Raw genomic sequence first — 23,372 nt, 5'->3', positions numbered from 1 at the left:
TTTATTCTCAACAATACCCAATCTTGCAAGGTGTGACAGGGCAGTATTATGTCACATGTTTTCGAGTTGCCGCTTAAATCAAAGAGGATGTAAATATTACTTAATAAGAGGCGGGACTGCCTCACTAAAAATTGAAATTTAGTTAAGTATGAAAAGTGCAGTCATTTGACATAAGTTTGAAGTAGAACTAATTACAGTATTGCGATTGGCCACGAAGTTTATTAAGGCTGCTTAAATAGGCGGGAAACGTATTGTATGCTTATCTCTGGTGAGTGGTTTTATATTTTCTTCAAGGAATGGCAAAGGTACACCCATACAGCCAACGCAGATAAATTGAAAGTTATAAAATATAAATCAAATGGTTTAATCTAATGATTTAAACATGACATTACCTAATATTTCTCTGAACCTAACATTCCTAGCCTCGATTTAGTTGTCTGTAGCATCAAAACAAGTGTGCTTTTGGCGAAATTATAGCATAGTCAATTATAAATAGGTAAACAATACCATAACAACACCAGTGGGAGGCTCCTTTGCACAGGATGCCGACTAGATAATGGTTACCACAACGGCGCCTATTTCTGCTGTTCAGCAGTTATGTGTAAGCATTATTGTATTACGGTCTAAAGGGCGCCGTAGCTACTGAAATTACTGAGCAAATGTGACTTAACATCTTATGTCACAAGGTGACGAGCGTAATTGTAGTGCCGCTCATATATTTTGGGTTTTTCAACAATCCTGAGCAGCACTGCATTGATACGGGCAGGGCGTTTCAACCGTGACCAGGGCGTTACCTTCGCGTCTCGTCCCTTATTTTTATAAAAAAAACATCACAGACAATGTTGGCTGCATGACATCGATGTTGAAAACAGCAGTTAAAAACAACTTACTGTCAACTTACCACCATGTTCAAGGAGCTATCTTAGTAATACTACAAAGCTGTGGAATGAGCTTTCTTGTGCATTGTTTCGGGGACGATACGACATGGGTACCCACTTAACATCAGATGAGCCATACGCTCGTTTGTCCTCCTTTTCCATACAGAATATATCAAATTCAGCGTGAATGAAATCAGGCCAATGAAAACTTTACTTCATAAATACAGACACTCCATATTCATCACATCCATATAAAATACAAAAACGCAGGCACTCAAATAAAACAACTATTTATAAATCAGATTGTTTTAATTTTAATTTTAATACAAATTGATTTCTACTTACGATAATCAATTTAACGAGTAACCGTCTTACCCGTTGCATTTAAATATTTTTACAAATTTATTTTCCTCTTTAATGTCATATTATAAAAACCTCCACAAGGGCTTTACAAACTTACATTATCGGTTTTATTTTATCTTACCTGCAGTCAATTTAATTATTCTTTAATTGATTCGACTATGGTTGAGCCAAAGGAACATAATTTGACAATTATTATATGTGATTTAATTATAAATATTTATGTATAAATGTATCTTGATTGATAAGTGCAAACGATTTTGATCCATTTCAAACATATGTAAATCAAGAAAATTGAGCATATAAATGAACAAACTATAGAATAATGTTTGATAAAGAAAATGACGTTCGAAATTTTAAAGTCTTTTGATAAATGTACAAAAGATGTTTCGTTTAACTCTATCTTGGAGCAGTGCTTCTATGAGATTACATTTTGTTTATCGTATCAGTTTGATCTTGTTTTCCTACTCAATTTGCTTCCTATTGTTCCCACAGATTACTTTGAGAACCTCTTGTTCCAGGCAAACACAAAAGCGACAAAATCACTCCACATTAATTGGATCTTCAGAAGTCACATTGTATAAAAGCAGACTACAATATGAACACACATTACTTCGTATTAAACTATATGTTGGGAAGTCCAATTAAACTTCGTAGTCTTTCAATAGATTAAGTCGCATAAAAGTTTTACAAATAGAATACACTGCATTTGAAACGTTTTGAATATGACTATTTTGATTACAATATTTATAGGAAATTGTAATAGTATGGAAAAAATACTGTCATTTTAACTTACATCCAAAAATATATCGCAATAAGAAATCATTACAAAAATTATTGCAAGAACGCTATGGAATTGAAAACAATAATAAAACCTTATATTAAATTGAGAAATTGAGAATAGAAAATTCATTTTTATAATACCTGTTTTAATTTTAAAGCATTCTGTTTCTGTTGTGCAAAAGGTAGTAGTAAAATGTGAAAAATTTATAAAATTATTTTTGGGTTGGTCCAAAATGGTTACGACAAACAAACGAATAACTCAGATACTACTATGAAAAGTCCAGCTTCTCATTAAATAACATATATTTATTTACTTAACACAGAAAACAGGCAAAATATAGCAAGCATAATGATACTGTAATTAACGATAATAGCTATCTAAATCGGTTATATTATTACATATACATTTTAATAACGTGATTATATTTGGTTCCTATCTATCAGAGTGATGCGAGCGTAGTTAAAAATTATTACAAATGGCAGCTTCATTTACTTAAATTAAGAGCGATACTAATCTCTTATGAGGTACCTTACTAACAAATCCAGTTGGTAGTTAAAAGTTAATAATAATATTAAGATAATGAAGACATAATATGCAGAAAAAATCGGAGCATACGATTATTTTAAACGTTTTTAATAATACTTTCCCAAAACTGTTAATTTCTTAATTTACATCTTTTATCGTAGACGTCCTCTACTCGATTTAAAAACTTTATAATTTATCGAACATTGGAACGCCATCAACTGACATTATAAATGTTTCACAACCTTTAATTTATAGTTTATTAATATACTAGGTTTTAAGATTGGCTGGTACGTCGATTGACGCGACCCAATGCGATTTAATATTATATTTAGATTGCACTAACAAATACTACTTCGTATTATAATTAAATTTTCACGTAGCGTTTAACAACTACAAACTTAAAAGTCTAAAATTTGGCACTAATTACTAATTCCACGAATTTAATCGTTAACTACGATTAGCAAACATATTATTTTATTAAACAAACGGTTACTAAGAATTGAGTTAAAAGAAATAAAACCTTAATAAGCTTGAGCTTACGATCACCACAATAAAATAGTAATCACTCAATAAAACTCTGAAAGAACTTCAACAAATACATTAACGCACATTGGCGAATATAATAGCTATACTTAGCTATTATATTTAAAAATAAAACAACATTTTAACAATATATATTACTAATTAAGTGAGCATTCTTATAGTACAGAAATGATTATCTAGAACGGGGACACGACAACTAGTCTATCACGACACCTATAAGAGCGAAATTGAGGAACGGACATAGATAAAACGTGAATAAATATTAATTTCGTTATATATAGCTATCTTTAATATAACTATATCTACGTTATACTATATTATTAGCTACTATCTAACCACGTCGACTGAACATACGAGGAATAATTTTGCATTTTGAAATAACTTCAAATAAACATTTATATTGCTATTAGTTTATATGAATTTTTTCTATTAATTACTTGGTGGTGCCGAACCAGTATGCATAGCCATACATACTATAGCTGCACGTCTTCTAATCGCCGTGGAGATCTTATTCTGGTATTTCATTGAATACAGTCCACTTCTTTCTGAATAAAAGAAAATAGAAATGGAAACGACAATTATGTCCGATGCGATGTAAATAATGGCTAAATTAAAGTTTTTTTTTTAATTGGCTCAATTCTATAATAATGGGTCCATTATTTGAGTCTAAATACACAAAAAACACTCACTTCCTTTACCCAACAACCAATTTCTGATAATAGGACTGAATCCGATATAAAATTTCCTATAACGCGATCTAAGCCACAAGCTATACGACTTCTAATAATATTTGATAGCCTATACACATTACTTATCTAAGGTAATGTTATAGTCAATGATCCCATTTTTTCCTTTATCGCAAACTATTTAGGATCCCGAGTAAATTTCGTTCAATAACTTTAAGGTTAGCTACAATATCAAAATATGATACAGTTTGAGCATTGTATTATGAATTAGATGGTAATAACTATTGTTTGAGTCTTGTTCAATGAATAAATTATAAACTTAGTTATAAACTTTATGGAAATAAAATTTATATTTGATTTTTTTTAAATCGTGGTTATATAAATTTCAATTAATATAAAGAACCAGACGAACTATTTCCTAAAAACGATGAAAATACCAATGACAACTTCAATTATACTATAACTTCTAATACTTTAACAAATCATTAACACCATTTTGTATATTACTACATAAGATCACAATTTGTTTATAAATATGATGTACTTAATAATATATGACGAAGTTTATATTTACCGTCTTTCGACTAGATTATACCGATTCGTGTGCGTATGATCGTCGAATCCGATTAAAATAGTTATAGTACATGAATATAACTTAGAACTACGACTAATAATAGTTCTCTCGAAGAAATGTAATATCAAATGATTATCTTCACTGAACGATGATATGGGGAGCTGACAGAAGAACTGCCACGGTTGCGATTATTGTGAATAATGTGAACACGAAGAGGCAAAACCTGTGAAACATAATGAGTTTTAGTTTAGTTTTAGTTGTTTTCTCAACATATTATCACTAACAGTTAATAAAAATAATAGGTTATAATGTGTTCTCATACATGTTAATTTTTGTGTTGTGTTATTATTCAATTTTATAGAAACAAATAGGTATGGCTTAACTTATTCAACATGAGTTAAGTAAAAAATTAAAAAGTAGAGCTTAAGACAATACTAAACATGAGTGTACAACATTTTTTTTTAATTATTTATATTAACATATTTTTTTTTCAAATTGTAGCTTTTACAAAAAACAGGTCTACATTATTAAAAAAAAGTTATTAGTAGTAAATTAAGTGTGCTTTCATAATTTTTTTTTTGCAATCGTGTGTAAGTATTGTTCTGCATATCGTTAGGTTAGTTATGGAAATTATAAAATTAATAAAAGATATTTCATTCGTAAATTATGTGTCAATTTGCTAATCTTAAATAGATCGTTAATTTAAATTAGTCAATGCTACTTAAATTGTTATTTTCTTTAGAAAAAGGGAAATATCTGAAAATTACTGCAATAAACGTATTTGGACGTCTTAAATATTATAAGGATATTATACATTTGGGTAAGGTCATCAGTATTATGATGATGGCATACATAAAAGTTTGTTATTTTTTTGTTAAAGTGAATACCCTCACTTCTGGGAATAATTATTCAAATTAAATTTGAAAAAACAAATTTATTAACAAATTATGCGGGATTGAGCGGCACGGAATGCGAGAGGTTGCGGGTTTTTTTGTTATGTAATTTAATTTGTGTAATTATTCCCATAAGTGAGGGCTGTCACTTCAAAAAATTATAAATTGTTTAGATTTGAAAGAGTCAATTTCCTCATATGCAAATATTGGGGTTGAGCATGTTATCAACTGTAAAGTAGATCCTGTAGATGAAGCCACAGCCTTAGAATTGAACAAAGATATATCGAGATTTAAGAATGTTGACGTCACTCGAACGGTTGGGTCACTGGACGAGCGTTCGCACGGAACGCAAGATTTTGTTTTTAAAGATGGCAAACCTAATTATTGAGAGGGAGCAAAAAACTTGAAGATGTTTAATTAGAAAGAAAATTTGAATTTTTTTAGTTTTTGTCAAACGCACACTTATCGCAATGTTTAGTGGATATTAAATACTAACCCTCTTATTCATAATAGTTTGCTAACTTAAAGCATTGCTAATTCTCACTCTTCTTTTATTGACCTAAGTCAGAATGAAAAATAACAATCTGTAGCAGCTGTTTTAAGCAAGCAGGCCATTATGAATAAGGGAGTTGGTATATAAAACTCTTTGAATGGCATATTATTAGAAACGAGAAAACTTCACGTTTCATTTGAACCCGAGCCTCACGGAGGTTACGCCCCCAACGCTCTTAACCCGTGTTTTAAAAGACATTGATTTATTTGAAAGACCTGCTTCACTAATGTTGGATTTTTGGAAAATTTATCATGGATCATTTCTGTAAGAAATCGCTTCGTATTAATATAATATTTTTATTGAAATAAAAACTTCTTTGGCGGCGTTGAGCACATTATTGGGATGAGTATAAAATGCTAAACTCCCGTCAGGACACGTTTATATGAAACACACGCCTATATGAAAATTCGTAAGACAATCGTTGAAATTATGGATAAGTTGAATTTTCTGAGAGTAAACTTTTTAATGTTAAATAATTATAATAGTTCTGATGTGTTAAATTTATTATGTAATATAAATTGCTATTTTTAATATTATAATATTATTTAACCACATAAATGCTAGTTATTTTTTTACTAATAAATAAAGCAATTCTTGCGAAATAATTCAAAATGCACATAGTTAATTTTCAAGATTTCACTTCTACCGGCACTCCCGGAGTGCAACCCGTAATTTTTATTTTTATGAATTATCATTTTAAAGTATATTTGTTGGATATACAATAAAATTACGTCAAGTTTACCATTGGGAGGATCCATTACACAAGATGCCGGCTGGAATATGGGTACCACAACGGCGCCTATTTCTGCCCTGAAGTAGTAATGTGTAAACTTTACTGTATTTCGGTCTGAAGGGCGCCATATCTAGTGAAATTACTGGGCAAATGAGACTTAACATCTTAAGGTGACGAGCGCAATTGTTGTGCCGCTCAGAATTTTTGGATTTTTCAAGAATCCTGAGCGGCACTACATTGTAATCTATTTCCATCAGCATGACGTCAAGCACCCCGTTCCTTTTTTTATAAAAAAAAAAATAAGTACAAATCCTACAATTCACCTGTCCACAACCATCGCCGCAAATTTCCAATCACTAATGAGCTCAGCTTCTTCATCAGCTTTCTTCATCCTCGCGGTGATAAACTGAAGCTCCCGTAGGATGAGGTGCAGCTCCCGGTGGTGACTTCCAAGACCACCGGCCACGTCCTCCATCGTCGACGGTCTCACGAACGACCGCCGGAAGTCTGAGCGGAAAATCGAACAACTTCTGTTCGATTGAGAAAAATAAAATATTAAATACAAATGATTATTTTAGTTGACTTTTAATGAAGTCACTAATTAATGGAGAATTCTCAGGAACCAATAATATGCTAACAGCATGATCCCTTTTCATTGAAAGGCCTTGAGTAGAGCTGATGTCTCATCATTGTGGCTCTTCTGCACAGGATGCCAGTTAGATTATGGGTACCACAACGGCGCCTATTTCTGCCGTGAAGCACTAATGTGTAAGCATTATTGTGTTTCAGCCTGAAGGGCGCCGTAGCTAGTGAAATTGCTAGGCAAATGAGACTTGACATCGTATATCTCAAGGTTATGAGCGCAGTTGTAGTGCCGCTAGGAATTTTTTGGGTTTTTCAATAATCCTCTGCGGCACTGCATTGTAATGGCCAGGGCATATCAATTACCATCAGCTGAACGACCTGCTCGTCTTGTCCCTTATTTTCATAAAAAAGGGGGAGCGTTCCGAAGAGCTGTTAGGACTCGATTCCTGTCACAATTCCAACATTGTTCCACACGCTACAATCAAATATGAGATATGTGACGATCATTTTGTTTTTTTTTTTTTTGAAACAAGCTTTTATTAATCGTGGCTGAAATTAATTAAGCTCATACTCTTTCTCTCTTTCATCAGAAGCTTTGTAGCTGGCTCTTATAAAATTTTAAATAATTAATATTATCTGATGTTTTTACACGCTTTTTATTAGCTTCACCTGTATGTATGCTTGTTTGGAACCGACTCATTGGGGCGCGATTGACCCTCTTTAAGCGGCCAGATTTCGTTTAAATTTCGTAGATTTATCGAGGACCGATGACTATATATTAATCTGATAAAATTATTCCATTTCTCAATTTATTTCGAATTATCGGGGACCCAGTGCTCTGTGAACGGCTGGATCACTTGCCGTTGCGTAGACACGTCGCTTCATTGTGTGTCTTCTACCGCATTTAACACGGGGAGTGTTCCGAAGAGCTGTTTAACATGATTCCTGCCGCCGAACTCCACCTTCGCACGACACGCCACAAGTAAGGATATCATCCTCACCATCTGGATGTGTGGCGGTCCTCCACAGTGCGGTTTTCAAGGAGCTTTCTTCCACGTACTACAAAGCTGTGGAATGAGCTTCCTTGTGCGGTGTTTCCGGGACGATACGACATGGGTTCCTTCAAAAAAAGCGCGTACACCTTCCTTAAAGGCCGGCAACGCTCCTGTGATTCCTCTGGTGTTGCAAGAGATTGTGGGCGGCGGTGATCACTTAACAACAGGTGACCCGTACGCTCGTTTGTCCTCCTATTCCATAAAAAAAAAATTGCAAAATAAGATTTTTGGTACTTTATATAATTTTTATATAATTATAAGGCAGGAATTCATGTTCAAAATAAATTTCTATTTTTAAGCTTGGTTTTCTATAAAAAGCGTGTTATTTAGTTTTTTTAACTACTATTTATTAAAATATTGTTTTATTTCATTTTTCGGTTAAAAATATAGTCTTCTGCACAAAACCGTTTATTTGACACCGGTATGGGATACATTAAGAATGTCTGTGTTGTTGAGCCAACCATGATTTCTGCACCATGACATATTAACAAATAATCCAGGTCCTTTAAACATTATGTACACATCATTTTGTTTTATTCGACGATACGACATTGATATAAAGATAATTTATACGTCTAGATAGAGCCTCTTGCTGCTAGACAACCGATGAAAACAGGCCAGGTTTATCACTTTAGTGTGCGTGACAAGCTACGTCTTACACTCGCGATTTGTATGTCACTTTTGTCACATTGCTAAAAAAAGAGGTCAATAAAAAGTACAAAATTATCTAAGGGTGTAGCATAGTCCTCTAGATAAAAGGATTAAATATTCAAATTCAAATTTTTTTTTTTTTCAAAATAGGAAATAAGTCACATCATTAATTAAAGGTCAAAAACTACCACCCATTCCAAGAATAATGCCGCAGACCTGAGAAGAATGGGTGCAACAAACTCAGCGGGCTATTTTGTTCATCAAAAATATGTTTACAAAGTAATATTTTACAATTAAACTTATTATTTAATTGCTTGAGGGAGGTCGCTCCATTCCCACTCTGTGGAATCATTAAGAAAGTCTAAAGTTAAGTTAGTTAAGTTATAAATATATATGTATAAAGTTACCCAGGTCCCAAGTTTCCAGTCGAAGCAGTGCTATTCGGTGGTGGTGGAACGTGTCTGAAATCATCATCAATGTCCAAAACGTTAGCCAGCAGTGACTTTGACGATCGCTCCTTAAGCTCCAGTTCCCTCATTCGATTCGACATCATTATTGTCTTCCGAGTGATCTTCTTTCCCGGCCTCGACATCCGCAGTATCCAGGGCAACCATTGCAGGAATACTGTTTTTATCTGTATCACAAAATATAATTGCTTATTCTATATTATATATAACTTCCGGACCCGACAGACGTTGTCCTGTACACACGTCTTAAATTTGAAAAATCGGTCCAGACGTTAGGAGATCACTAACATACGCAGGAGAATTATATATGGATTGTATTGAGAATCTAAAAAATCATAAAAATCGGTCCAGCCATTTTAGTTCAGCCAAGGTAGTTCAAATATGAACACAGACAGAAAAATTCATTCAAATCGGTCCATCTGTTTAGGAGGAGTTCACTGTCAACACACATACAAAAGAATTATATATATAAAGACATTATACAATACATAAAACTGTTGAAATATGATCTATGCAATAAAAATATTTGCAATAAAACTGTTATGTTTTAATATGAAATAATAATAAAAAATGAAAAAAACATCATTCCTGTGTCTAAAACGTCAAATACATTCGTTAATAAACTAAAAGCGCGATAAATATTGAATCCACAGACAATATTTATTGCGCTTTTAGACAACCTTAAAACTACGCGCTACTGGGGACATGCTTTGGCACAGGTTTGGCAGTGACAGTGCATAACAGCCGGCCCCGCCCCTTGACGTTTTTTAGTCTGCCGCCGATGGTAACCGTTTTAATGCCGTATTATTCAGTGAAATTTTATGGAAAGTGTAGTACAACGTCTAGTCTTACAAAAGATTGCATTACATTTGACAGAAAAATCATTATTCCATCATTTATCAATGAACTATCCAAAAAAACATATAAAAAGAGCTCTCGTTGAAGTCTTTTTTCACATCCCTATCTTTCATAGATAAATTCACATAGCATTATCTCACTCTGTCGTTGGCATGTGTAAACTAGTGATGAGACACTATGTAAAGATAAAAAATACAGTCGATAATTTTTTAAGAATGTTATCAGTCCAACGATTAAAGAGGGGTATTGTGTTGTCCGATATATCAGTGTGCATAATATATTAGGGTATGTAGGTATGATGCCTCCTAATTCTTTAGACTGACTTTGGATTGATTATTCATGAAATTACGAATTAAAAAACAATAAGAAGACCTAAATATTCAAAATTGATACTTTCAATGGTCCATAGTCGATAGTTTACTTTAGTAAGACGTTTACTATTTTGATTCGACTCACGTATAGACAAATGAGTATCGCCCATCACTAATGAGTTGTCACTGTCATTGCTGACTTTGACAAGTCTTTGAATGATCCAATGATAACTAGCCGATGTCCCCCGCACCCCGCCATGTTTCGGCGAATTTGTTGTCTTACTAAAATTAATGTAAGCGAGATGTTTTTGGTTGAATTTTCTGTGATTCGATTCGAACTAACGGACCTAAACCGCCACTTTCACCAAAATGCCAAGTAAAAGAAACACAATTAAATACAAATTTATCTATAACCATCACAACAATATTAACATCATCTTCTATATATATAAAAATGAAATGCTGTTCGTTAGTCTCGCTAAAACTCGAGGACGGCTGGACCTATTTGGCTAATTTTAGTCTTGAATTATTTGTGGAAGTCCAGGGAAGGTTTAAAAGATGAATAAATAGGAAAATGCTGCTAAATTAAATAAAAACGACAAATTTGTTTTTCCTTTGATGTGTCGATACATAATTTCTATGTGAGAATTTATTGACGCACGGTTTGACAGTTCTGCTGTGAAACAATTTCATTACGACAGCAGGGTGCATGCAGGTCCAGCCGTTCTAGAGTTTTAGCGAGACTAACGAACAGCAATTAATTTTTATACACATAGATATACAGAACAACGTCTGTCGGGTCAGCTAGTTTAATATAAAATAACTGGAAGCAAGACTAGAGCCTGCTTTTCATAATATACAACTAGAGTGGATTAAGCCCCCGCTGGTATAAAACAGACGCTAGAAGCAAAATTAATATTTTCTTTCAGATCAGTTACAATCATATTTAACATAGTATTTTCTTTGATTAACGCGAGTGTTACACATTTAAATAAAACATTTTTGTCTGTTTTTAAATTAGATTTTTGCGTAAAAGTTAAATTTTACACAGTTACATTTTACAGTCGCTTTACGAAATTTAAATGAACTTTCGCATAGGATTGACTTGTTTGCTTGCTCAATGAACGATTTTAAAATTAGAGTAGTTGTTGTATGTTCTAGTAATTGTAATTAGTATAGTAATAATCTAGTATAGTAGGTATAGATTGTTAGTAGTAGCTCTTAGATTTATGTTTATATTAATTTAAATAGATAAATTTAAGTCAAGCCTCGATCGCAATAGGTCACTCTGTAAGGATAGGGGCTTTATTGGTTGAATAACTAATTTTTATTATTATTTAAGTTAACCCGACGTTTCAAGGCCTTACCAGATATTGTTTTCAGGTGAACTAAAAGTTTTGGAGTTAAGAGAGAGTTTGGGCCGAAATGATCACACGCCATAAGTATGTACGTATGTACAGTTTTACATTAAAAACAATTAACACCAAAGAAAATCAAATCTCATTAAGCGATACAGTGTCTTTACTTTTCAGCAGCCCATTTAAATATAGACTAAAAGAATTGATTATTTTAATCTATATATAAAAAAAATAAAAAGTAAATAAAAAAATATTTCTGTATCTGTATATTTTCAGTGGAAAAGATGAAAAACCACTTTTCCGAAAATATCTTAAAAACATGAATCTTCATAAGATATCAAAAAAAGTTTCAAATAAAAAATCTTAAAATTGTTTATATACTTACGATATTTGAAATAAGCAGTTCAAATTGATAGCTCAACCACATGAAATTTTTATGAAATTAAAAAAAAAATTAATTTTTTTTTTCTAATCGCATCTAAAAATGTAACACGCAATTTGAGAGATATTTTTTTTTAATTTAGACTCACCCATTGGGGCATTTCGTGTATATCGGCAGTACGGTGATGATAGTTAAGTACAACGACCGTAAGTACCACTGACGAAGCCACCATGAACATGATGCAGTTGAAATATGTTCCTGTTATTATAAAACAAAACATTAAATTATTGAAACTTTCGCGAGACATTATTAAATTATTTATTCCATTCGGAGGTCCTAAGTCAGGTTGAGTGTGGTAGATTCGCGATAACGTCCTAGCCAGCCACGCACTACGAGCCCAAGTCCACAGTAAGAGGTGGGACGTTATTGCGAACCCAACACTCACCCTGATGAAGGACCTCCGAATGGTCCGAAACTAGTCGGTACCGACACCGATAAAACGTGAATAAAGCTGTATTAATAAATAATAAAACAAAACATGTATTTACATATTTATACACCAGATTTGTCTTTTACTAAAGATGTCATTAAGGTTAAAACTCCAATGTATTAAGATAAAAACGTGCAAAGAAGCACCAACAGGTGTCTTGCTCTCAAGAATAGCATCATTAATCAGAGTCAACTATCCGTGATGATATTTTGTATGGCGTTACAAATGTCTGGAAATGTATCAACATTTTCTTGTATAGGTACTGGCAGATGCTCCCAACATCAATCAAAAATCTTATTTTTTTTTTTATGAAAATACGGGGCGAGATGAGCAGGACGTACAGCTTGATACGCTCTACTACTACCCAATGCAATGCCGCTCAGGAACCTTGAAAACCCCAAAAATTCTGAGCAGCACTACAATTGCGCTCGTCACCTTGAGACATAAGATGTTAAGTCACATTTGCCCAGTAATTTCAGTAACTACGGCGCCCTCCAGACCGAAACACGGTAGAGTTTATACATTACTGCTTCACGGCAGGAATAGGCGCCGTTGTGGTACCCAAATACTATGAAGCATCCTGTATAAAGGAGCCTCCCATTGCTAAAGTAAAAGTAACACAAAGTAGTTTTAACCTTAATATTTATCAACAAATTTGGCACGATTACATTACGATACATTTATTTCATAGTGCAGCATAAAAATATTTACAAAACTAAAGATTAAGAGCCCTTTTCTGTTTAGTAACGTCAAATGCACTATAACATGTAGGCTGAGTCTATCAATACGGGTACTGTACGAACAATTTATAAATATTTAAATTTGTTTTTTGGTTCCTACTAGTGAACAAGGCCGATTTGGTTCTGGCACTCGTCGGCTGCTGCCGCGGCACGCTACGCTCAGCTTTTGCGTTGCGGTCAACCGTCTAAATTTGTTATTGGGACCTACTAGTGAACAAAAGCCGATTTAATTAGATAACAATTAGTTGATTAGACTAATGAATAACTAAAAAATAATTACTTTTTTTTTTTTTTTTTTATGGAATAGGAGGACAAACGAGCGTACGGGTCACCTGGTGTTAAGTGATCACCGCCGCCCACACTCTCCTGCAACACCAGAGGAATCACAAGAGCGTTGCCGGCCTTTAAGGAAGGTGTACGCGCTTTTCTTGAAGGTACCCATGTCGTATCGTCCCGGAAAACCCGCACAAGGAAGCTCATTCCACAGCTTCGTGGTACGAGGAAGAAAGCTCCTTGAAAACCGCACTGTGGAGGACCGCCACACATCCAGATGGTGGGGATGATATCGTAACTTGTGGCGTGTCGTGCGAAGGTGAAATTCGGCGGCAGGAATCAGGTTGAACAGCTCTTCGGAACACTCCCCGTGATAAATGCGGTAGAAGACACACAATGAAGCGACGTCTCTACGCAACGCCAAGTGATCCAGCCGTTCACAGAGTACTGGGTCCCCGACAATTCGAGCTGCTCTGCGTTGCACGCGGTCAAATGGATCGAGCTGATACTGGGGTGCGCCAGACCAGAGATGACAGCAATACTCCATGTGAGGCCGGACCTGCGCTTTGTAGAGCGCTAGAATGTGGGCCGGCTTGAAGTATTGCCGTGCTCTATTTATGACGCCCAGTTTCTTTGAAGCCAGTTTGGCTTTGCCCTCCAGATGGCCACGGAATTGGCAATTGCTCGAGATTTCGAGACCCAGTATTCCGATACTAGGCGAGGCTTTAAGGGAAGTGTTCTCGAAGAGCGGTGATACGGCAAATGGGGTTTTTTTAGTGGTAAACGCGCAAACTTGAGTCTTCTGGGGGTTAAATTGGACAAGGTTCAACTTACCCCATTCCACGACCTTCTCGAGAGAGGACTCGATAGAAGACACAAGTTTCACCCGGCACTGGTCGACGTTTTCCCGAGAGAGACCTGCATGGCCCGTGTATACGGCATCACCAGTGCTGTCGTCTGCATAGCAATGCATGTTGGCGGTGTCCAACATATCATTGATATGCAGAAGAAACAGCGTGGGAGATAGCACACAGCCTTGGGGCACTCCAGCGTTCACGGGCTTGGGATTCGAGCAATAACCGTCGATAACGACCTGTATGCTGCGCCCAGTGAGGAAGCTGGAGGTCCACTTGCATAAGCTCTCGGGAAGCCCAAATGATGGAAGTTTTGCGAGGAGCGCCTTGTGCCATACACGATCAAAGGCCTTCGCTATATCCAGACCAACTGCCAGGCCTTCCCCCTTGCTTTCAATAGCCGCCGCCCATCTGTGTGTTAGGTATACCAGAAGATCGCCAGTCGACCGACCATGGCGAAAGCCGTACTGCCGGTCGTTGATCAACTGGTGACCCTCAAGGTATACCAAGAGCTGGCGGTTAATTATGCTCTCCATAATTTTGGAGAGTAGGGAGGTAATAGCAATAGGCCTGTAGTTTGCCGGATCCGAACTGTCTCCTTTTTTTGGGATCGGATGCACAAGGGCTGACTTCCATGAATCAGGGACTACGCCTTTTGAATAAGAGTGCCGGAATAAACGCGTTAGCACCGGCGTCAACTCAGGGGCACACGTTCTTAGCACGATTGGAGAAATGCCATCCCGCCCGCTCGACTTCCTGACGTCCAACGAAAACAGAGCTCGCCTAACAGTTTTCTGTCGGAACTGTACTTCAGGCACGGAGCTCTGACACCGCGGGATGGTCGGCGGTGTTTTTCCGTTGTCGTCAAGAGTCGAGTTGGAGGAAAAAAGAGTGCACAGGAGATCGGCTTTCTCTTTTGCCGTATGGGCCAGGGTGTCATTCCTCATGTGCAACGGCGGCATGGACGGCTGGTTGAAGTTACCAAGAGCAGCTTTCGACAACGACCAGAATTTGCGTGTTCCGGTCGGGTAACTGGAAAGCTGCTCGCCAATTTTGACGACGTGTTTCGATTTCGCACGGGCGATTTGCCGCTTAAAAAATCTGGAGGCACGGTTATATTTCCTCTTCAGAACTTTGCAGTTCGGATCCTTTGAGCCCAGCGCCGCAACCCAAGTTCGATACGCCTGTTTTTTGCAGTCAGATGCTGCTTTAACTGACGCATCGAACCAGGGCTGTGATCTGCCACCGATCGGTACTACAGAGCTTGGTATAAAAATATCCATGCCCTTTACTATAAATACAAAAAATAGACCAATCAGCGTAGGCCTCATAAACGTACAACCAGTAAAATTGTCAAAATATAATTGTCACTATAACACCCGTGAACTTATAATGTCAAAAAAACCAGTGGGAGGCTCCTTTGCACAGGATGCCGGCTAGATTATGGGTACCACAAAGATGCCTATTTCTGCTGTGAAGCAGTAATGTTTAAGCATTACTGTGTTACGGTCTGAAGGGCGCCGTAGCTAGTGAAATTACTGGGCAAATGAGACTTAACATCTTAAGTCTCAAGGTGACGAGCGCAAGTGTAGTGCCGCTCAGAATTTTTGGGTTTTTCAAGAATCCTGAGCGGCATTGAATTGTTGAACGTCCTTCTCGCCCCTTACTGTCATAAAAAAACACCAGGCCGTTAAGTTGTAATAAATGAAGTCGATTGACAATCTACCGTTTTATTATAATATCACTAGTGAAATTATAATATGACGGTTTTGACAATATACCTGCAACATAAGTCGTAATTTTAAAAACATGTACGAACAAATATAATTTATTCGCCCAGTACCCAATTTTCACTTTATTTTTTAATCTAGTCTTTTTATTATGTATATTATTACTATTGCCTCTTTTCGACTATAAAATAATATTGCCAATTATATCTATCAGTTATGACACGATTCAAATTTTATATTAGCTTATCAATAAGAATGACATTCAAAGGCAAAATGGTCATTCAATTTAGACTATACTTATTTATATCAGATAATATTCAGTGTAATAGCACTTACTTATTACACTTATTTCAAACATAAGAAAAAGACTTATTAATAGATAATAATAATAATATTGACACACTTTTTACACAAATTATCTTGCCCCAAGTTAAGCATATATAGCCTGTGTTATGGGTTACAAGACAATGATATATTTAATACAATATACTTACTTAAATATACATAAATTCATATAAACATACATAAATACATTTAAACATCCATGACTCGGAAACAAACATCCATATTCATCATATAAATGCTTGCACCTACCGGGATTCGAACCCGGGACCTCTAGCTTAGTACGTAGGATCGCTAACCACTCGGCTATACAGGTCGTCGTATAGATGTATTTAATGAAACGATAAAAAGAAAACGAAAACTTATTAGTAATCGTTTTCTGCTTTTAATAACAATATAACAGTGCCATAATATCTTGAAAAAAAAATTTAACAATAACTATAACTATTTAAATAAAATTTTATTTGTTTCAAATTAATTTTTCAGTTTAGTTTTCTATATCACATTTACGTGTTAAGCCATGCAAATTCTATAAAATCATGCAGTAACATAACCAAAGAATCAAGTTTAAAATTATTTGCTCTTATTTTTTTTTATGTTCTTCTGTTTAAGTACTCGTATCTTCTGTTTAAGTAAAGTATAATTACAAATGTTAAGATTTAAACTTTTTTGGTGACTTTTATCACATAGAATCTTATTATTTTAATATTTGCTGACTCAGTAATATTTTTTTAATTTTCAAATTCACAAAAGTTGGTTTTATATAGAATATTAAGCAAAAAATAATATATCTCAACAATTTATAATGTTTTAAAGTGATAACCCTCACTTCTGGGATTAATTACACAAATAAAATTTGAAGACAACTTTAAAGTTTGAAGCCACATCCAGAGAGTTGAACAATGCATACAAGTTTTATTTATGATACGTCACTCGAACGGTTGACTCAGTTGAAAGAGCTCTTGCACGGAACGCGAGAGATATGTAACTGTTTATACTTTTCTATATTTTTGTGTATCTGGTAAAAGTTTCGCTTTTTTGTAGAAACAATGCAGAGTAATTGGATAATGTAAATACAAATAACAACATACACAACGACTAACTAACAAAATGAAATAAATTACTACAAAATAGATAAAAATGTAGAAATAAGATACACTGCAGAAAAAAATGAAAAGTTTCTAGTTACAATAAGCCATTGTTTTAATAGTACTTATAGAGAGCTGAGTGGATGGTGAAAGAGCAAACGCCGGGAATACCGACATTCACTAGATACTTGGAGTCCGGGCCCTCTACCCGCATTCACTTTGTTGATATAAACAGCTATTTAACTTCAACCTGTTTTAAAATATCTACAAGCAAAATCATTCAGGCGTAAGTTAACTTTATTAGAATTAGTTCGTTTGTAGTTTTATTTACATATTTTATTACATGCTGATTTAAAGTAGACGCAATTTTTATCTGGACAGCAATATATGGAAAGTAAGTTTAAGAAATAATAAATCAATGCAATCAGATTGAAATATGATCATTTCTTCAAAATTTAATATACTAAATGAAGTGTCTACGAAGAATTTGCTAACAATTAGCATGAGTCAAGTAAACAGAGTGATATCTCAAAGCACAGATTAATTTCAGAGACTTGGGATCTAGAATAGAATAAAAAATATGAATAAGTTAAAAGAGCTATGGCGTCGCTTTAATTTCGATTCATTCAAGCAAGAGATTGCTTTCTATTTAGACACTGTTATCTCGAGGATGAGATGAGGAACGTTTTATTTCACATTTATACAAATGATATTTACACAATCCTCACTCATTCCACGATTAATTTAGAAGAAAATATTACAAATCTTTCAAGTCTTTATTTAGCTTTTATGTTTACAGCAAACTCCCGTTTCTCACCTATTAGTGGGATCGCCTCTGAAGTTTTTGTGATGACGTGCCCCACCAATAGAGAAAAAACTGTTTGTGACAGGAGAATTGTAACACCTGCAAAGATCAATAAAGCATCTGTGGTAAGTAATAGCTACGAGAATATTTTTTCCAGCGCAAAATTTTTCGTACAATTCATCCGTTTTTTCACCTCCGCTTCATATTTTTCGTATTTGTGTAAGTCGGAATGGGGCACAAGTCGTAATAAAAAATCATAAACTGAAATTAAAAAGCATGCAGAAACAATTTCGGGAGTCATTAAATTTTAATCATCATTTTGTTATTTGACGACATTTAAAAGCACAATTATTGAAATTTACTAACGCCCACGTTGTACTCCAAGTATCTGAATAAGTTAAGGCGGCCATTTTGATGTTTAATAGTCAATCAACACAAACCTGGAATCGATTACGTCGATGATAATAATAATGAAAAAGCTCAAATATATTTAAAAAAAAATTCAGTAGTGCTACTTACCTGAAGTTGCAGTGCCATAAGAAATACAAAAAAAAATACTTTTGGATAGATTTTGCATTTGAAATAATATAATTTGGCATGCCATGCATTTAGATGTACAATAAAAATACAACAATGCTGCTTATTATAACGAATTAGGACATAATGACAAAGAATAAGAAATTCTACAAAAAGATCATAATCAACTAGAAAAGGGAATGCTAATTTTGGTAAAATTAAATTAAAAAAGTTCTAGCAATAACATAATATAAATTTCCTTTTTAAAATAAATAAACATATCTTAAACGAAATCGATTCCTAGATTTGTTCGAATTTTTTATGAAAATGAATAAAAAGTGTAACTTTTTTCCTTGGTTGTTAAAATTACAAACTTTAGAAATCAACTTCAACCATAAAACATTTAAAACAAAACCAATACACAACAACCACGTTAAATGTGATATAGAAAAATTTCATTACAAAACCATTTCTGTTCTTATAACAGCTACTAGTTACTATAAACATTTTAAAATACTTTTTAATGTTACGTTTATATTTAAGGATAGTAAGTTAATGACAGATGAAAATAAAATGAATCGTAAACAAATGGTAAATATGGGAGCTTATGAGGAGTTGTGACAAGGTGTGGGCAGTGTACCTAACAAGGGTATTGCATCGGAGACTTGCGGCAGAGTCTCTGCTACCAGGTTCAGAAACACCGTCAGCGAGAGAAGAATTGTGACTCCTGAAATCATACACAATGTTAACCCTATAACCTACCTGGCCTCTTCATGGTATTTGGTCACAATTAGATAAATGGCTATATGCACCCCCTATCTACAACATTAATGGCAATGGCAACAACTACCGGCAGTGGTCTTCCCGAACAGATACGACTTAGGGACCTTCAATAAAAAAGCATACTCCCACCTTAAAGGCCGGCAAACACATTTCTTGACACACCTGTTGTTGCGGATATCCATGGGCGGTTGCCTCACCTCTCCCCATCCCGTGAGCCTCTTGCCCGTTTGCCCCCTCTCATATAAAAAAAATGACTATAACTTAAAAAAGACATTCTATGGAATGTGAGTACAAACAAACATACGGGTCATCTGAAAATAAGTGATCACTGCCGCTCATACTCCATTGCAATCATTTAAAATAAAAATTGTAACGTAAATACTAAGTGGATTAGACGGTTATAAAACTAAACAACTGGTGTTACTGTGTGCTGTCAACAAGGTAAGAATTATCCCCACATGTATGAAAAATCAAAACTCACTTGAATTAAAACACAATTTCAGTTCACAGTAGTACCAAACGAAGACACGACACTCTTGAATTGATTCTAATGATATTCATAACAAATACATCCTTGTACAATTATTTAGTAAATGTGATTTAAAGTGACATAATATGTAATTAAATTATGTATACCAAATTTTTACTTACACTATACAAATATATACTATAGCAAATGCAATCGTTGAATTATATTTGGAAAATATATATGTAAATAGAGATTTTAATAATGAGAATGCTAATAATAAAGAAGTGCTACAAATAGTTGTTGAAAATATAATAAAACTTATTAAAGCTTATTTACTTACCAAGGGTTAACTTTTCTCCTGAGTCGGGTGGTAAAGTGAAACCTAAAAGGGCCATTGACGATATCAATACACATGGGACGATTAAATTGAAGAAGTAGTACAAAGTTCGTCTCCGAATCATTATTGTGAATGTCACATCTACGTAAGGTTCTGGACAGCAGGCATATGTAATAGTATTCTTCTTTCCGGGCATCCCTGAGAAATACACATCGTTAATATTTAAAAATAACCATAACACTGAAATCATTGAAGCTTTCATTCTTACCTATTAGATACCATTCGCCGTTCGTAATAAAGTCTGATAGATCACCTCCAGATTCATCTTTCAATACCAAATCCAGCTGTTACAAAGCAGAATATTAGAACAGACTCTTTAATGATACTAAAAACTAACAAAGCATTCCACATACAGGAACAAAACGTGCAAATACTCCTTGTATATAATGTATTTATTTCAAAACAAACCATATTTAAAAAATATTGTATTGAAAAGATATTGCAGGTACATCATGCAAATCTAATTTACTCATATGCTGGACGGAGTGTAGGATATAATATAAAAGTTGATAAGGTAAATATTTAAATACAAACAAAATAAAGAATCAAAAAACAATATTATAATCGTTTGAAATTTTCGTAATTGTAACGATAAATTGTTAATTTGGAACCATCCTTGGCGTTCGCATCATGCAAAATAGTACACACAATCATTCGGATATCTAAGATCCTCCTGGTTTATCACATGATTCCATCCCTTAACATCCATCCTTATTAACATAAGTTTGGAGTATTTTTTATATTACTAACCGAACAAGCCAATGTCTCGAATGCTAAGTGATATTTCCTATCTTTGTAACCAAACTTTACAAAAAGACAAATATAAAGTTGATACTGCTAAAGTTTGAATTTCATTTCGCCTTTGTGAGAATGTCTATCAACTTAAATAAAACGACAACGTATGTTCGCAAACACGATATCTAATAAAAACAAACGTATATTTTCGAATTTGAAAAAATAAAATACACACAGTGTAGTAAACGTGCCTGTGAAATCACTCGGGCGGTGATAGAAAAACAGGGCGCGAAGAGCGAAAAACATAACGTAACAAGCTTGAATATTTTCCGTATTGTGAGCTTATTAATTAGAATTTTAATATTAAATATGAAACTCAAAGAGATTCATGTTCAGATGTAACAATTTGTGAAAATTTAACAACAGGTAACGTCTTGATAAGGTTGTTTATACACATTTACACGGATTCGTCTCAATATATTCTTTTTATATGTTCATAAGCACATTGAGGAATTTGCTAGAGACTGTGACAATCATTAATTAAATAAACACTAGGAACAAACATAAACTTGTTATGCCTACTACTTGGTTAAGTCGAGTTAGTAAGTCTTTTATTGGGCGATGTAGATGCTTCTACAATATTATCCCAGAAAATGTACAAAACAAATGTGTTACGAAATTTAAAAGAATTGTTAAAAAACGTTAGAAGGTTACTATAGCATAAACGATTTTCATAATGATGCCACAGACTGGGAATGAAGCGAACACCCTCAGGCTCTTTAATTATAAATGTTTATTGTACGATATTATATTGTAATCCATGTTTTTATAAAAAAAAGCCCGCTCAGTTTCTTGCGCCCGTTCGTCTCAGGTCTGACGCGGTCTATTTTTTGACGTTCAATAAGTGATTTTGAATCCTATTTGGAATAAAAATATTTGAATTTAAATTTGAATAGGTAAAACTTTATCTAAATAGTAAGTTTATATTCAATAGTACTATAACTCAGTCATGAGATGACATATTACAAACTACTCCTCGTAAATTTTCAATGAAAGATGAATCATTTTAAAAATACACATTGGCTTGTTTTGTGTGCAATACATTTACAGAATAGTCATATAGGCCCTAGTACTCCGAAGAATCTACTTCTGCTAAATCTGCTTTTATATCCTTGCGTATAATGGCATGTACCTGGTTGCCATCATAAGTCCAGCTACCAAACTTCATGTCACAGTGTTGGTCGTCGAAGGGGAACCAAGTGATGTCTATCTTGCATGTGCTCTTGAAAATGCCGGGTGGCACGTACAGGCAACTGCCGTTGTTTCTGACCACCACATTTGTCTGGTACGTCCCATCAAAACCTTCGTCAGCACTGAACCAAGCAAACCAAATTTCATTTGAAGGAAGAATTTTATTGCCACTATTAATAGTGTACAATAAATCCAGCTAACAATCTTACATATTAAATTACGAAATAAGTATTATAATATTTTCATCTGATAGAGTATGTTTGTTGCATCATTTTACATATTATATTGTAATTGAAATGATTTGTAAGTCGATGGAAATGTAAATCTTGATATAAAAGAGTGGCACTGAGTTTCTTGCTACTTCTTCTCAAGCTCAACCCGTTACGATGTAGCGGTAGATTCAATAAGAAGAATATTTTTTTGACATTCATAAGTGTCATTTCCGTGACCTACATGAATAAAGTGATTTGATTTGATTTATAGTTTGCACAAACTATCTAACTTCTTTAGCACATACTTAACGTAACACAAATCTTTAACACATAAATTGATATCATCATAGATTATATGCATTATTTTCTTGTCAACTTAATTTATTTTGTTAAAAATGTTACTTCCAATGCAGCTTTTACGGATTTAAGTCCGCTCATGCGGATGTAAATTTCAAAATCCGATTTCCTGCTTATTCAAATCAAACTTTGAA

At 34.3% G+C, this 23,372-nt stretch overlaps 1 protein-coding gene across 2 annotated transcripts in view; it reads right to left on the bottom strand.

Annotated features, from left to right (window-relative positions):
* Positions 1-1,221: 1,221 nt before the first annotated feature.
* Positions 1,222-23,372, bottom strand: part of LOC126968697 (neuronal acetylcholine receptor subunit alpha-7) — a 175,554-nt gene continuing 153,403 nt past the window's right edge. For both annotated transcript variants that reach the window (XM_050813765.1, XM_050813764.1), the window contains exons 5-12: positions 22,611-22,791; positions 20,892-20,967; positions 20,627-20,821; positions 19,675-19,761; positions 12,345-12,454; positions 9,228-9,454; positions 6,853-7,059; positions 1,222-4,573 (exon numbers count right to left, since the gene is read on the bottom strand). In XM_050813765.1, the coding sequence (XP_050669722.1) occupies positions 4,489-4,573; positions 6,853-7,059; positions 9,228-9,454; positions 12,345-12,454; positions 19,675-19,761; positions 20,627-20,821; positions 20,892-20,967; positions 22,611-22,791 (1,168 nt within the window). In that variant the 3' untranslated portion in view covers positions 1,222-4,488. The remainder of the gene's footprint in view (positions 4,574-6,852; positions 7,060-9,227; positions 9,455-12,344; positions 12,455-19,674; positions 19,762-20,626; positions 20,822-20,891; positions 20,968-22,610; positions 22,792-23,372) is intronic.

Source organism: Leptidea sinapis, chromosome 16, assembly GCF_905404315.1.
Source record: "Leptidea sinapis chromosome 16, ilLepSina1.1, whole genome shotgun sequence".
In the NCBI taxonomy this organism is placed as follows: domain Eukaryota; kingdom Metazoa; phylum Arthropoda; class Insecta; order Lepidoptera; family Pieridae; genus Leptidea; species Leptidea sinapis.
This window is presented reverse-complemented; position numbering and strand designations above follow the sequence as displayed.